The following is a 17064-nucleotide window of genomic DNA, read 5'->3' on the forward strand; positions in this document are numbered from 1 at the left end:
AGGTCCTGGAGTGGGACTTCAATCCAGAGCATCTGGCTCCGAGGCCGGGGAGCTGCCCACTGTGCCACGGGATTTTATTGTCATTATTGTTGTTTGAGGCATTGTGCTGTGTACAATTTGGCTGCCATGTTTCCCACATTATAATTTATACTTAAGTATTTGACTGGCTGTTCAAGACTTGGGATTATCATGCAATTCTTCCATCTTTTTCCTGATGTTTACAGGGAATTGTTAGTTTGTTTTATTGGCTGTTGAACTGAAGGATCAAATCAGGGAATAAATAACTCAGACATTGAGGAAAGCATTCAGAATCCTCACCCTTATACATTGAAACAATAGGGTACAAAAACAAGAACATTTTGCTAAGTCTTTACAAATCACTAATCAGACCCGAGCTGTTTATTGGTCCAGTGTTAGACTCCATACTTTAGACTGGATAAAGCCTTGAGTACAAGAGCAGATTTATTCAACAGGAACCAGGGATGAAAGATTTTAGCTCAATGTTGAGGCTCGAGAAGTTGGGATTGTTTTCCTTCAAGCAATGGTTAAGGAGAGATTGAATAGAAAATGAAGGGTTTTGATCAAGAGAAAATGGTTCCACCGGGAAGGCGATTGGTAACTCGAGGATGATTTTAAATAATGGGCAGAGAAGATGAGGAGAATTTCTTGTTTATTTTTTTACAGTTTTATGGTCAAGATTGCATTTCTAGAAATATGATGAAAGCAGATTCATCAATAACCTTCAAAAGGGAATTGGATCTATATTGAAATGAAAAATCTACAGAACTTTGGGAGAGTGCAGAGTGTTGGGATATTTAAGTTCATCCAATGAACCGACACAGGCTTGATCAGCTCAATGTGCTGGACAATTCTATGACTAAGGCAAATAAATTGGTCCTTGCCTATCTTCTCTACTTATTACATTGTATGTTTTAACCCAACAGGCAAGGCTCCTTCCAATGATAAGCCAGTTGGTCCTTACCCCTATATGGTACATTCAGACGATGGCAGAAACGTTCCTGTCGTACAGGCCTACGCTTACGGAAAATACCTTGGATATCTGAAGGTGACATTTGATGCGAAGGGACTGGTGACCAAAGCGAAGGGAAATCCAATACTGTTAAACAGCAACATTCCTCAAGGTAATATGACAAGTAGACATTGCAATGAATAATCTCCCCAGCAATTATAAAAATTTTTGAAGCAACTTTTCATTGCCTTGTGTCATGGCTCAAAATGCTATGAAAAGAATTTAACTGGATTGGATACAATGACTGATGCTCAGTGCAACTGGAGGAGGCTGGATTGCTGTCTCTTGCAGCAACCATTCAAATTTCCCTCGTTTTCTATCCAATCATTATATTTATTATTGATCCTCATAAAATTCATCATGTTACTTTATTTTGCCCTTATGCTTGAATGTTATTTTCTTTGTCTTTGTACTTAAGATGCATGATCTAAAGATGGCAGTCTCAACTCCTACATAATTGTTGCTTTTTATTATAATGTGTATAAAAATAGCTTATTCTACTCCAGAACTTCTGAGGAACTGGACTAGAATTGAGGAGACTGCTTTGTTGACATTCCTATAATGCATTACTTGCATCCAGAGCAGTGCCTGACGCTGTGCCCAGTGTCGGCCTTGGGTACCATCCTCGTCTGTGAGTCAGAAGCCTGTGGGGGCATGTCTACTCCAGGAACTTGAGTGCATTAACCAAGCTAACACCTCAGTGAAAGAAAGAAGTAAACCAATACATCGCTATGTAGTGTGTCATATGATTACTTGGTGACATCAGAGGCATTTGGGAGATTTTGTTTTTTCTCTCTTCCATCCGGGATTGTGAGCAAGCAGTGCCTATCTAATAAAGCTTCACCCACCAACTGGTTAAATAACCCATCGCGTGGTAATCTTTTTATTATTTTACCTTTGCTGTTAAAGTGAGCTGACCACTTTAATACACAACAGTAAAAGACAAAGTTGGTGACAAAGATGGTGAAAATAATTAGAAGAAATAATTCAGACCTGGACCTTGAGTTAAGAATTTATTTTCAGGAGACCACTCCACCATCAATTGGAGTGCAGTAAATCTGGTCATTGGAAATGGACTTATAGCCTTTGCTAAGGGTGTACATCAGTTTTAAAATGGATAAAAAGCACTCTGGACCATTCTCTAATTTTTTTTAACTTCACTGCAACCTTGTAAGCTCTCAGAATCGGAGTAGGAAAAGAAAAAACATTTCTTCAGCCAGCATGTCGCCAGTGATATTGACTGATTAAAATAATCAGTGGGCTCTGAGAACATGAACGAGGTGCAAAAATAAGAGTGTAGGCTGTGTAGAAACAGCTTCACTTACTGAAGCTAGGGATGTCTTTTTCAGCAGCTGCCTTCATACGTGGCAGGCTGCAGCATCGAGTCCTCAATCTCAGAGAGAGAGAGAGAAACCTACTTTTGGAGTACCCACTACTCAATAAGGAAAACAAATAACACAATTGTAACCAAGATTAAGCAGAACTAAAGCTGAAATCTCCTTGTTTTGAAACAGGATGTTTGGGAAAAAAAGGAGAAAATGTTTTCTCCAAGCTGCAGTCCAAAAAAAAGAACATTTTAAAGAAACAAAGAAAACAAATAACATAAATTAGATTGGAAGAGAAAATAAATCAAACAAGATTTAGATTTAGAAGGATGTTGCCCGGATTGGGTGGCATGCCTTATGAGGTTGAGGGAGCTTGGTCTTTTCTCTCTGGAGAGACGAAGGATGAGAGGTGACCTGATAGAGGTTTATAAAATGTTGAGAGGTATAGATAGGGTGGATTCTCAGAGGCTATTTCCCAGGGCAGAAATGGTTGCAACGAGAGGACACAGGTGCTGGGGAGTAGGAACAGGAGATGTTAGGGGTAAGTTTTTTTTTCACTCAGACGGTGGTGGGTGAGTGGAATCGGCTGTCGTCGGTAGTAGTGGAGGCGAACTCGCTTGGGGTCTTTTAAGAGACTTCTGGATGAGTACATGGGATTTAATGGGATTGAGAGTTATAGATAGTTCTATGGCCTGGTAGGTATGGATACGATCGGTGCAACTTGTGGGCCGAAGGGCCTGTTTGTGCTGTAGTGTTCTATGCTCTATGTTCTTAAGAGGAAAAGTTAAAGAAAGTATTACAAATTAAGAATGGATAACGGCGATGGCAGAAGCAGATGGTATTATGTGAGTATTCATGAAGAGAGACTTCAATACTCCTTGCTGCAAACAGGATACAAGATGAAATTAAAATAGTGACTTTCCTGAGTGTGATAGTGTGGAAAACCTATTATAAAATCTTGTTCCTCCTGCTAAACCTTGTTTAAAAACATACAAAGAATTGACAAAGACTCTTGAAGAATACTTCTTACCTAAAGCTTTAATCGTAGCGGAGAGATTCAGATTTCATCAACAGAGCCAAGACAAAGGTGAAAATATTCCACAATTTGTATCTGTACTACGGGAACTAACAAAGAGTAATGAATTTGGCCTGACCCTTGAAGACACTCTGAGAAAGATTTGTTTGTGGACTTTGAAATGAAACTATTCAAACACGATTGTTCACCAAATGCTCTTTAACATGAAAACTTGCTGGTGAGCTAGCAGTGCCCATGGAATTGGCCACTAAGTTTAGGCTGGTGGCTAAATACACAAGATGAATACTGAAGAAACAGTATCTATCAACACACAAGCATGCCATAGGTGTACCCAGGTGGGGCATTCTCCACAGGGAATGTTGGTGTCGAGAAAACAAATATCGCAACTGTGGCAAAGAAGATCATATAACCAAGGGGTGTTGGACCAGACAGAATCCTCGAACAAGGATAAACACAAGAATACAGCCAAATTTACGCAGAAGGTCTATAGAATAACCAAAAGCTATGGAATTTCCCAAGAAGATACATATGTACGTGGAGATCGAGGATCTAAAACTTGGTGTATTATAGATACAAGGCAATACACAGAGATTGTGGGCCTAACTGAAACAGAATGGGAACAAAATAAAAATGGAAGTAGATATGGGAGCCACCATATTTCTTATCTCTAACATATATATCAACAAAATCACTAGACTGTACCATTACAGATAGTGATGAAATCTCTTGATTCCAAAAACTATACTCAGGGCTTCCTGTCCTGAGAACTTGCATGGAATAGTTCCAGTTATACCATGGTGCAGGTTGAAACAAGTGGTCAATCTGAAAAATTGCCATTACATGTTGTGAAAGGAAATTTTCCTGCACCTTACAGAAGAACATGATTAAACCAAAGTCAGACTAAATTGGCAAGCATTTAACCAATTGATTGATGGAAAGAATAGATTACAGAAAGTCTTAAAAGAATACAAGAAGGTATTTGAAAATGCTTTAGGGGAAATGACAGGAGTCGAGGCACAACTTAAGATTAAACCTAATAGCAACACATAATGACTAAAGAACTATGCCTTACACTAACCATCCTAAAGTTGAAATGGAACTTGAAAAGATGGAATGATCAAATTTGTAACCACAAGCGATTGAGCAACTCTAATTGTCCCTGTCATTAAATCAGATGATTCTATAAGAATTTCAAAACAACGAGAAATCCAGTACTGTTGACCTGTATCCCTTACCATTAATTGGGGATCTATTCACTGGATTGTCTGGGAGTCAACAGTTCAGTAATAGACTTTTCCCAAGCATACCTTCAAATGCAGGTGGAACTGAGTCACGTCCTAAGTGGCCTCAATGTCATTTGGACAACATTTTTAATCATCGGGAAGGATGAACAGGAACATTTACAGAATTTAGAAGAAGCAATGGAGAGTGTAGAGAAGTACAATCTTCATGTGAAGAAGAATAAGCTATGTTTGCCGTGTAATTGATGAGGATAGATTCACAAGGGAGCTAAGCAGGTGACTGTAATTTTAGATGCACCTAGATCGCAGAATATATCACAACTGAGATCTATTTTAGAATTCATCAATTACGATGGAAAATTTATTCCAAATCTTGCTACCAAATTAAAACTGTTATTATGTATGAACCAATAATGGATTTGGAAAAAAGACTGCAAAAAGACATAATGAAGTCAAAAATAAGCTCACAAAATTGGAAGACTTTGTTCATTTCTATTCTCATTTAAAAGTCCAACTCGCATGACACCGCCTAATGGGGTGGGTGCAGTTGTCTCTCATTTATAATGCCATATGGAGTTGAAAGACTAGCCTTCACTTTGAGAACATTGACAAGTGCTGAACAAAATGATGCTCAATTGGACAGGAAGCCCTGAGTATAGTTTTTGGAATCAAGAAAGAACATCACTATCTGTTTGGAAGACATTTTGCCTTGTTAACAGATCACAGGCCTTTGACAATTATCTTTGGTTTAAACATAGGAATACCATCCCTAGCTGCAAGAGATTGTCCCTCATTTTATTAGCGCATAATTATAAGATTAAATACAGAAGGTCTGAACAGCATGTGAACACCGATATTCCATGTCTATCAATTCAGAACAAAGCTGAACCACAGGAGAATCATGTGAACATCTTGTACTTTTCCTAGGTTGTTAATGTACCTATTGCAGCATCTCAAGTGAAAAGACGCACCAGATCAGATCCAGTGATGGGGAAAGGCCATTGACATGATTTTGAAAGGAATATCATCGGATAATCAGAGGAGGAATCAAGAATTCAAACTTAATGAGTTAACACTAGAAAACAGAGTACTGTTATTGGGGAATCAGAGTAATCATTCCTCCATGTTTGAGGAGTCATAATAGACTAACTTCTTGAAGGACATCCAGGAATTGTACGTACGAAAGAACTCAAGGTGACTGGGACTAGATTCACAGAATAAAAGAGTAGGGCAGTATTAGTCTTGTGCTAGGATACAAAATACCCCATCTCTTCAACCACTTCTCCCGTGGAATTGGCTGAGACAGCCATGGCAAAGAGTTTGTTTTGATTTTTTGGGGCCAATTGAGGGATTTATGTTTCTTGTTCTACTGAATGAGCCATTTGAAATGTGCAATCATAATGGTGAAGTCAACGACTAGTGAAAAGACAATCAAATGAATAGATGCAATATTTGAACGAATGGTTTGGCAACCCAGAGCAATTAGTAGCAATAATGGGACTCAGTTCATATTGAGGGAATTCATGGACTACCTTAGAAGTCATGGCATGCATCATATCAAAACTGTGCCTAATCATCCTTCCACTAACAGATTGGTGGAGAGGTTGGTACAGTCATTGAAGAATGCCACTAAACCATCAAAAAATGAAGGCCTGTGAGCCAGAAGTAAACAACGTTCTGTCTTAGAGACAAAAGCACCACCAACTGAGCCACAGCAGACAAGTACTGAGAATGCAGCACTGAAAGATGCAATGTTAAACTAAGGCCTCATCCAGCCTGCCATGTGGACATAAAACATCTCTGGCACACTCAAAGCTCTGTACTCTTCCAAATTTGAGCCGTTGCATATTTCTGGTTTTAATCACTCCACCATTGGTGACTACTTTCAACCCAAACTCTGGAATTCCTTCCCTAAATTTTTCCAGCTCTCTACCCTCCTTTAAATCCTCCATTACACATTGTTGTTTGACCAAGTTTTTGGTCCAGTATTTCCCCATGTGATTTGGTGTTTGATACTGTTTTTGTGCAATGCCTTGGGACTTTTCCTATATTAAAGGCACAATATAAATTCAAATAGCTGTTGCTGTTACTTTGAATAATAGCAGGGGAGTTCTCCTCTGGTGCAGAAAAAGAAAAGCTGTCGAGGAGTATTATTTAATTCTGTAAATCAATGGCATTAACACTTTCTGCCCTGTCTGACCTTCAGATGAGACGCTGCTGATGGATGTAAACAACTGGAAGAAAGCACTTGGCAATTTTTCAAAGGAATATATTGGGCGAACATTGGTCTACCTGAATGGAACCACGGACGAATGCAGGAACCGGGAATGCAATATGGGGAATTTAATCTGTGAAGCCATGGTAAGAAACACTTTCAAAATTCATTCATGGGACATAGGCATTGCTCTCTGGCATTTATTTTCCCATCCCTAACTGCCCTTGAACTGAGGACATTTAAGAGTCAACTGCATTGCTATGGGTCTGCAGTCACATGTAAACCAGATTAGATAAGGATGGCAGATTTCCTTCCCTAAAGGACATTAGTGAACCAGATGGGTTTCCGCAACATGGGTTTCATGGCCATCATTACATTTCTAATTCCAGATTATTAGTAAATTCAAAGTTCGGCATCTGCCATGGTGAGATTCCTAGTCCAGTGATAAAGCCACTATACCATTACCTCCCACTTGTGTGAACAACCTCAGTGTCATTTACTTCACTGATATCAACCCAATAGTATATGATGATCTGACATTATTTAATTGAAACAGGGGAAGGCTGTCTTCATTCCATTTTCTGTCACTTGTTCAAGTGATCTGGGTTGCACAATCATCAAGTGATAGGAACTCCTCCAGTTTCTTCCCTGTTCTCATTGCTCACCTCTGAAAGATAGAAATTTATACTTAGATATAGTTTGCCATTCTCTCATGGATGTTCACACAGGCAGCAGCTGGTGACTGACTGAAAGCTTAGACTGTCAAACCTGCCATTTACATGTCAGAGTTCCATACTTGACCAATATGTCTGAGTGGTCAAGTCATAAAAGTTGGATAGAATCTACAGGAAGCAATTTCTACTCCTGCGATGATATTAGGAGCGCATTACATCACCAACTTTTGATGATATTAGGAGCACATTGTATCACCAACTTTTGATTTTGTACATCCTGCTCTGAACTCTGGTTCCATTTTCGAGTTATTTAGTTTAATACTGGGTTAAGTAACAGAACTGAAACAGCTGAAGGAAGGAGATTGAGGTGAAGGTGCAATGCAATAGAGCACTGGAATTCCAAGAAACTATTTCAAACTGAGGAGGAGGCATTTATAACAGGCGCCCCCTTATACGCTCAACCAACAGCACTGAACACAGATTGGCTGCTCATTATTACAATATTGCTTGTGGGAGTTTATGAGCATAAACTGACTGCAGCATTTCCATCCACAACATCTGAGGCAATGGGCTGGACTTTTATCTTGGGCCCGCCAAATGTGGGTTGGGCCATTTCCTCACTTTAGAAACTTAAGCTTGTCACCTCTGTCACAATGTGACATGTTTTTATCTCCTGGAGGTATGGATGGACATGGTTCAGGTTGTCCAACCCTCAAGGTTGTGTCAAAGGAGTGAGTGCTGGTGGCAAGATGGGCTAATCAAATGAGGAGTTGCACACTGGGTTTTTCACCTGGTCCAGCACTTGGAGAAAAAAATGTAAAATTTTGCCCTGTGATTTTTTTTTTCCTGAGCTATACCAGATGTCCTATCAATCAAAGGAGTCCCAGAGGTGGTTGCTGTTTTTTTTTTGTTTTGCTATGCAAAATAACACTGGGCATTTAAATCAATTCAGATCATAATGCAAGACTTTGCAAGCATTATTGTTTTCAGTTTTGAGACTGTAGGAAAGGTACTCTAATACATTTCAATGTACACACAATGCCAGTCAATGTAATAGTCAACCTACTTTTGCAAAATAGAATTTGATCAAGCACTGCAGTAAAAATGCATCAAACCTATAAAAGAAGATCCACTAATAACATGTGAAGCCATCAGACTATTTAACACTTACCTGTCAGAATGTTCCCCGCTCTTCAGCAGGCTTTTCCCAAGATTCATAAACTGTTAAACAAACTGGGTTTTGCAAAACCCACCTGACTTGACAAAAGCACTGCGGGACAGGGAAAACAGATTTCCGCTGGGGCTGTAAATGACCCTGATATCATAGGACGTTCACACAGGGTTGTAACCTGAACCTGATCTAGACCTTTTCCCAGTCCTGGGAAGTTTGTGCAGGCTACTTTTCCGGTTGGAAATTAAAAATTGCAGCTCCACTGACCTTTGTTGTCAAACCAACATCCATTCCCAACATTTTTGGGACACGTAGATCTGGACCTTTGCTTCAAAAGGTATTTGAGAAACACACTGGGACATTCTGAGGTCATGAAAAATGTTCTGCAAGTCACTTGCTTTCATCCTGTGGATATCTACATTGACCTTGCTCATTGGCATTTACAAAACAATTAGCAGGAGGAATTCATGTTGAATCTTCAGCACCCACTGAAACATAAGCATGTTTCAAAATGGATACAGCGGGGTTTGAGGTGGTATTTGTATCACAGAATCATTACAGCATAAAAGAAGGCCATTTGGCCCATCATGCCTGTACTAACTCTCCAAATAGGCATAATGACTTAGTGCCATTCCCTTGCCTTTTTCCTGTGTCCCTGCATGTTGTTTCTATTCAAGTAATAATCTAATGCCTCAATTAAACCTGCTTTCACCATACTTCCAAGCAGTACATGTCACAGTATCAGGCTCTGGAGTGTATCTTTTCAGATGGACAGAATTTTCAGATCAGACCTTGAGCCAGTCCGACAAAATAAAATGAGGGGCATATTTATGCTGTCAGCCTGGAGGGGCAGTGTCTGATAGAGACGGAAAGGCCCACCTTGCAGCGATCAGGACACCACCTTTTAAAGGGCACCCCGATCAATACTCGTGAAACTCCCTCAGAACCCCCACCTACACCATAAAGATATCGGGGGCTCTTCCCCGCCACCCCCCCACCACCACTGCACAATTATCAGGGGCTCTCCACACCCCCCTTGGCCATATCGCTGGTCTTTTCCCCCCCCCCCCCCCCCCCCCCCCCCCGCCACCCCACCTCACTGCCAAGTTGTCCGTCCTCCCCCTCTTCGCTGCCAGCACTCCCAACCCTCCCAATGCCAGTTTCCCTCCCCTCACCGCCAGCACTCTCCCTGCCATTGCCAAGTACTCCCTTCAAAAGCCTTGGTGCTCTACCCACCCCCCTCCACACCTACCCAATAGGACTCTCCTCCACCCCCCCCCCCACCCCCCGCCCTGCACCAATTGGGCTGCCCAGAAGGCTTGCCCTGGCACTGTCACTGGCATAGGTTGGCACAGCTGGCAGTGCACTGCCCTCTCCCATCAAGAACTATAGCAAGCTTGACACCTCAGTGGGATCCTCTTGACTGTTTACTGTCTTCATAAACCTATTATGAATCTTGCTGATGTGACCTTACATTAATGAGATTGAATATTCAGTGAGGGTGAGGGGGAAATCATGTGGCATATAGGCCCTTTAATAAAATGTAAATTCATTCAAATATATTTAACTTGGGTCTCTGCCCTTCGTGGACAGGAGCCTCACTGGCACTGGCGTGAGGCAGGGAAAACCAGGAGACAAAATTTTGCCAGCAAGAATCCTATTTCCCAACTCTTGCAAGATTCCGGCCCCATCGTTGTTTACACTTATCAGATTTTTGAATGGACCTACCTTGCATTAAGTTGATTTTTCTATACACCCTAGCTATAACTGTAACACTACATTCTGCACTTGTTTCCTTCTCCATGAATGATATGCTTTGTCTGTATAGCACGCAAGAAACAATACTTTTCGCTCTACACTAATGTGTGTGACAATAATAAATCAAATTAAAATCAATTATGCTCACTGCAAATGCAGGCACAAAATTGCTCTGGTTGTGTAAAAACATTTTTCTCAGATCACATTGATTTCTTTTTGCAAATCACTTTAAACCTGTGTCCTCTCATTTATGATCCTTTTACTAATGGGAATGGTTTCTGCCCATCAACTCTAGTCCCGCTTCCTTGGATTTTGAACATCTCTGCAATACCTTCTCTTAGCTGTTTTCTCACCAAGGAGAACATTGTGATTGTGAGATTGTGAGGAAGGGTGTCGAAGTTTGCAGGGTGACTTGGACAGGTTGCAGAGCTGGGCCGCGAGGTGGCGGATGGAGTTTAATGCGGAGAAGTGTGAGATAATCCATTTCGGTAGGAATAACAGATGTGTTGAGTATAGGGCTAACGGGAGGACTTTGAATAGAGTGGAGGAGCAGAGGGATCTAGGTGTATGTGTACATAGATCTCTGAAAGTTGGGAATCAAGTAGATAAGGTTGTTAAGAAGGCATACGGTGTCTTGGTGTTTATTGGTAGGGGGATTGAATTTAGGAGTCGCAGCGTCATGTTGCAACTGTACACAACTCTGGTGCGGCCGCACTTGGAGTACTGTGTGCAGTTCTGGTCCCCACATTACAGGAAGGATGTGGAGGCTTTGGAGAGGGTGCAGAGGAGGTTTACCAGGATGTTGCCTGGTATGCAGGGGAGGTCCTATGAGGAGAGACTGAGGGATTTGGGGTTGTTTTCACTGGAAAGAAGGCGGCTAAGAGGGGATCTTATAGAAACATATAAGATGATTAGAGGTTTAGATAGGGTGGATGGTGATAGCCTGTTTCCTCGGATGGAGAAATCTAGCACGAGGGGGCATGGCTTTAAATTAAGGGGGGGTAGTTATAGGACGGATGTCAGGGGCAGGTTCTTTACCCAGAGGGTGGTGAGGGACTGGAATGCCCTGCCTGCTGCAGTTGTAAATGCGCCTAGTTTGGGGGCGTTTAAGAGATTGGTGGATAGGTTTATGGACGAAAAGGGAGTGGTTTAGATTAGTGGGTCAATGTTTTTTTTTTAAAAATAAGACTGGTCGGCGCAACATTGTGGGCCGAAGGGCCTGTTCCGCGCTGTAATGTTCTATGTTCTATGTTCTATGTTAACAGTCCCAACCTTTCCAATCTATCTGCATGACTGAAGTTTCTCATCCCTCGAATCATTTATGTAAACCTCTTCTGTATCTTTCCAATAGTGCGGCACTCAGAACTATACACCATACTCTGGCTGAGGTTTACCTAATGTCTTGTATAAATAAGTTCAGCATAACCTCCTTGCCTTTTACTTGATGTCCCTATTAATAAAGCCCAGAATTTTTTATGTTTTATTAATTGCTGTCTCTACCTGTTCTGCTATCTTCAATGATCTCTGCACAAATACACCCAGGTCCCTCTGCTCCTGCACTCCCTCAACAATTGTATTCCTTGGTTTATATTGTCTCTCCACGTTCTTCTTTCCAAAATGCATCACCTCACACTTCTTCACATTCAAATTCATCTGCCTCCTATCTGCCCACTTCACCAATTTGTTTCTGTACTTTTGAAAATTCTGTACTGTCTTCCTCACCGTTTACAATTCTTCCAAGTTTTTAATCATCCACAAACTTTGAAATTGTCTCCTGCACACCAAGGTCTACATAATTAATACACATCTGGATAAGTAAGGGTCCCAATGCCAATCCTTGGGGAATTCCTCTACAAACCTTCCTTCAGCCTAAAAAGTATCCATTGACCATGAATCTCTGCTTCTTATCATTCAGCAAATTTTGCATCCACATTGCCACTGTCCCTTTTCTTCCATGAGCTAGAACCTTCCTCACAAGTCTGTTGTGTGGCCCTGTATCAAATGTCTTCTGAAAGTCCACATACACTATATTAACAGCATTACCTTCATCGACCCTTTTTGTTAAGTCCTCAAAAAACTCCAAGTTAGTAAAACGTAATTTCCCTTTTGGAAATATATGCTGGCTCTTCCTAATTAACCCACATTTTTCCATGTGATTAATTTTGTCCCAAATAATAATTTATTGAAGCTTGCTCACAACTGATGTTAAATTAACTGACCTTAATTGCTGGGGCTATTCTTACAATCTATTTGAAAAAGGGTGTAACATTTACAATTCTTCAGTCCTCTGGCACCTCCTTGAGTCTAGTGAAGACAAAGAAGATGATCTCCAGCACCCCTGAAATTCTGTCTTCCTTCAATATCCTTAGTTACATCTCATTTGGTCCCAGTGCATTGTCAACTTTAAGTACTGACAATCTATTCAACACTTCCTCGTCAATTTTAAACACTTCTAGTGACATTCCTCATCTGTCACCATGTCCTGGTTAGCATCCATCTCCTTGGTAAAGAGATACTTCAATTCCAGTTTCAAAATGAACATCAATGCTAACCTTCTTTACACTTCCTACATTACTGTAATTAAGTATGAAATTTCAATGTTGGTGCAGAATTAAAGGTAAATTCGAGCTGTGGGTTATATGCACAATGGAACTAAGGTAAGGCCTCACTTAAAGTTATGATTGCATTTCTGAAAATCAATGTTTTAAGTGAAACTAATTGAATCATTGGTTTCCGTTGGAATCAATGTTAAAATCAGAGTTACGTTCCTTTTTATATTTGTTGTTGGAAAACCCAATGTACCGGTTGAAATACGGTAACATGCACCTACGGTACAATGTATTCATAGATGAACTAATTTACAAAGTAAAATAATTCACTAAATATAAAATAAATACTTTATACTGAGGTACTGTATACTTTTTCTCAGCAGAAGGAAACATTAAAACATTTTAAGTTAAAGTGCTGTGCATTCACAGGATGCAGTCATCTTTAGCTAAGCCAGCATTCATTGCCCATCCCTAATTACCCTTGGGAAGTTGGTGGTAACCTCTCTTCTCGAACCGATGCAGTCCCTGTGGCATAGGTACACCCTTAGTACTGTTAGGGAGAGAATTCCAGAATTATGGCCCACTGCTTAGTGAAGCCTGGAATGGGAACACAATTCCAAGTTAGGATGGCATGTGGCTTGAATGGGAATCGGCATTCATTTGTAACAACTAAGCTTAAAACTGAAATACATTTTAAAATACTAAAAAATACGATAACCATAATTAAATGTTTAAAAAGCTACACCTGCCTGGCTTTAGATTGACCAGGTTCCATCTAGTGACAGAAATTGGTTAGTGTAGGTAACAGCTGAAGTCCCAGGATTTAAGTGTGATTTCGGAGAGGAAAGGGGAGCAAGGAAAAGTGCAGCAGCTGAAGAAGTCCCCAGTCATGGCAACAGAAACAGGGGACTATAAAGATAAGAGGTGAGAATAGGAGTGGGTAGAAGAGGGACTGAGGATGGGAGTGGGAGTTGGAGCAAAGTCAGGAGCCATGAAGGGAGCAGAGGCGGAAACAAGGCCAGGGGTAATGCTAGGAGCAAAATTTAAGAGGAGCAGCTAAAGGATTTCCCAGTGGTGACAATGCATATCAGGAACTTTAAAAGTAAGAATGAAGGGTGGGAATGGGAACACGATGGATTTTAGGACTGAGGGGGTGGAATTTAACCACTGGGAAAGAAGGTCATGTGCGGAGGCAGCCTAGAGATCAGGAAATGTGAGCAACCAGTATGTGAGCGAAGCTTGTGACGGTAAATGGATACCTCAACACCAGCTGGAATTTTACCCCCAGGCCTGCTACAGGAATTGGAGCAGACAAGGGGTGGGGAACATGGAAAGGTCTGCTGACCTTGGGCGGGATTTTATGGTTTTGGAACGAGCAAGACCATAAAATCTGCTGTAAATCAATAATGCTAAAGTGAGTCAACATTAAGTGGGGCTTACTATCAGTTGAGTTTATATCAAAACCAAGTGCATGTCCTTCTATTAGTCAATAGAAACATAATATTTATTCCATTGCATTATCTGCATCCCTCATATTCATTAATCATGTCACTATATCAATTTAGAGTAAAATGCAAAACATTTTTATAGTTATGATAATGATCATAGAGTCATAGAATCTCTACTGTGCAGGAGGAGGTTATTCAGCCCATCAGGCCTACACTGACAACGATCCCACCTATGCCCTATCCTGTTACCACATATATTTATTCTGCTAATCCCCTGACACTACTGGACAATTTATCGTGGCCAATCCACCTAACCCACACGTCTTTGGACTGTAGGAGGAAACCCACGCAGACATGGAAAGAACATGCAAACTCCACACAGACAATGACCCAAGCCGGGAATCGAACCCAGGTCCCTGACATTGACTCAGCAGTGCTAACCACTGTGCCACCCATAATGATTGAGTCATTTATGTTGAAATATTCAAACCATCACGAAAACCATTTCCAACTTGGTAGCATCAACTTCATCCATCTCAGTTCATCTGCTGCTGAAATCCTCATCCATGCCTTTGTCACCTCGAGGCATGACTATTCCTATACACTCCCAGCTAGTCTCCCACAGTCACCCATAGTCTCCCTTTGCAAATTTGGTCATCCAAAGCTCCGCTGCTTGTGTCTTATCTTGCAGCCAGTCCAGTTCCCCTGTCATCCCTGTGCTTGTTGACTTACAGTGGCTCCCTGTCAAGCAACACCTTGATTTTAAAATTCTCATTCTTGTTTTCAAATCCTTCCATGGCCTTTCCCCTTTCTATCATTTGACAAGGTGATGCACCAAAGACTGCTACATAAGATAAAGGTGCACAGTGTTATGGGTAACGTATTAGCATAGATAGAGGAGTGGTCAACTAACAGAAAGCAACGAGAGGGGGTAAATGGGTGTTTTTCTGCTTGGCGATCAGTGACTTGTGGTATGCCTCAGGGATCAGTGTTGGGACCGCAATTGTTTATAATTTACATCAACGATCTAGATTAGAGGACCAAGTGTAGTGTGTCAAAATTCTCAGATGGCACTAAGATGGGTGGAAGTGCAAAGTGTGCTGAGGACGCTGAAGGTCTGCAAAGGGATATAGATAATCTAAGTGAGTGGGCAAGGGTCTGGCAGATGGAGTACAATGTTAATAAATGTGAGGTCATCTATTTTGGTAGGAATAACAGCAAAATAGACTATTATTTAAATGGTAAAAAATTGCAGAGGGACATGGGTGTCCTTGTGTAGGAATCTCAAGGAGTTGGTTTGCAGGTAGAGCAGGTAATTAAGAAGGCAAATGGAATTTTGTCCTTCATTGCTAGAGGGATGGAGTTTAAAAACAGCAAGATTATGTTGCAGTTGTATAAGGTGCTAGTGAGGCCACACCCGGAGTACTATATACAGTTTTGGCCTCCTTACTTGAGAAAGGATATACTGGCACTGGAGGGGGTGCAGAGGGGATTCACTGGGTTGATTCCGGAGTTGAGAGAGTTGGCTTATGAAGAGACACTGAGTAGACTGGGGCTATACTCTTTGAAATTCAGAAGAATGAGAGAGATCTTATAGAAACATATAAGATTATGAAGGGAATAGATAAGATAGAAGCAGGGAAGTTGTTTCCACTGGTGGGTGAAACTAGAACTAGGGGGCATAGCGTCAAAATAAGGGGAAGCTGATTTAGGACTGAGTTGAGGAGGGACTTTTTCACATGAAAGATTGTGTAACTGGAATTCCCTGCCCAGTGAAGCAGTTGAGGCTACCTCATTGAATGTTTTTAAGGCAAGGATAGATAAATTTTTGAACAGTAAAGGAATTAAGGGTTATGGTGAACGAGTGGGTAAGTGGAGCTGAGTCCACAAAAAGATCAGCCATGATCTTATTGAATGGCGGAGCAGGCTCGAAGGGCCAGATGGCCTACTCCTGCTCCTAGTTCTTATGTTCTTATACCTCTGTGATCTCCCCCAGCCCCACAGCCCTCTGAGATATCTGTGCTCCTTTAATTCTGGCCTCTTATGCAATCCCATTTATAATTGCCCCAGAACTAGGGACCATGTCTTTAGTTGCCAGATCCATGCCCTCTCCCTTTATCTCCCACCTCACTTTCCCCCTTTTGAGGCTTCTTGGAACCCAATTCTTTGATCAAGCTCCTGGCCAGCTCTTTATAGCTTGGTGTCACACTTTGTCTTAGATATGCAAAGCATCTTAGGACATTCCATTACAGAAGAGTTCTACATAAATACAAGTTGTAGTTTGTAGGTTGTAGTTGTAGTTGTAGTAGTATCTCACTAACCAGGAAATGTCTGTGACAAACTACATGCATCTGAGCAGTGATTAGAATGAACGTCAGACAGAACTACAGCGTATCACATAACTGAGCTAACAGAACCTACATTGCTATTCTCTCTTTATCTTCAATAATTTTAGATCTATGAAAATATCCGAAAGCCAGATACAAAGTCTTGGACCCATGTATCCATTTGTTTGCTTCAAGGGGGTGGAATCCGTGCACCCATTGATGAACTCAGTGGCAATGGTTTGTGGATCATTTATTATTTTCACAAATACTGTAGAGGGACCACAGCTGTT

General features: G+C 41.1%; 1 protein-coding gene across 1 annotated transcript in view; it reads left to right on the plus strand.

Annotated features, from left to right (window-relative positions):
- Positions 1 to 17064, plus strand: part of LOC145350875 (5'-nucleotidase-like) — a 76988-nt gene that overhangs the window by 42304 nt on the left and 17620 nt on the right. Inside the window, exons 4-6 of the mRNA XM_080200282.1 lie at positions 945 to 1142; positions 6839 to 6993; positions 16903 to 17011. Coding sequence (XP_080056408.1) covers positions 945 to 1142; positions 6839 to 6993; positions 16903 to 17011 — 462 coding nt within the window. The remainder of the gene's footprint in view (positions 1 to 944; positions 1143 to 6838; positions 6994 to 16902; positions 17012 to 17064) is intronic.

This window comes from Carcharhinus amblyrhynchos, chromosome 12 (genome assembly GCF_965287045.1).
Source record: "Carcharhinus amblyrhynchos chromosome 12, sCarAmb.v2.hapA, whole genome shotgun sequence".
NCBI lineage: Eukaryota > Metazoa > Chordata > Chondrichthyes > Carcharhiniformes > Carcharhinidae > Carcharhinus > Carcharhinus amblyrhynchos.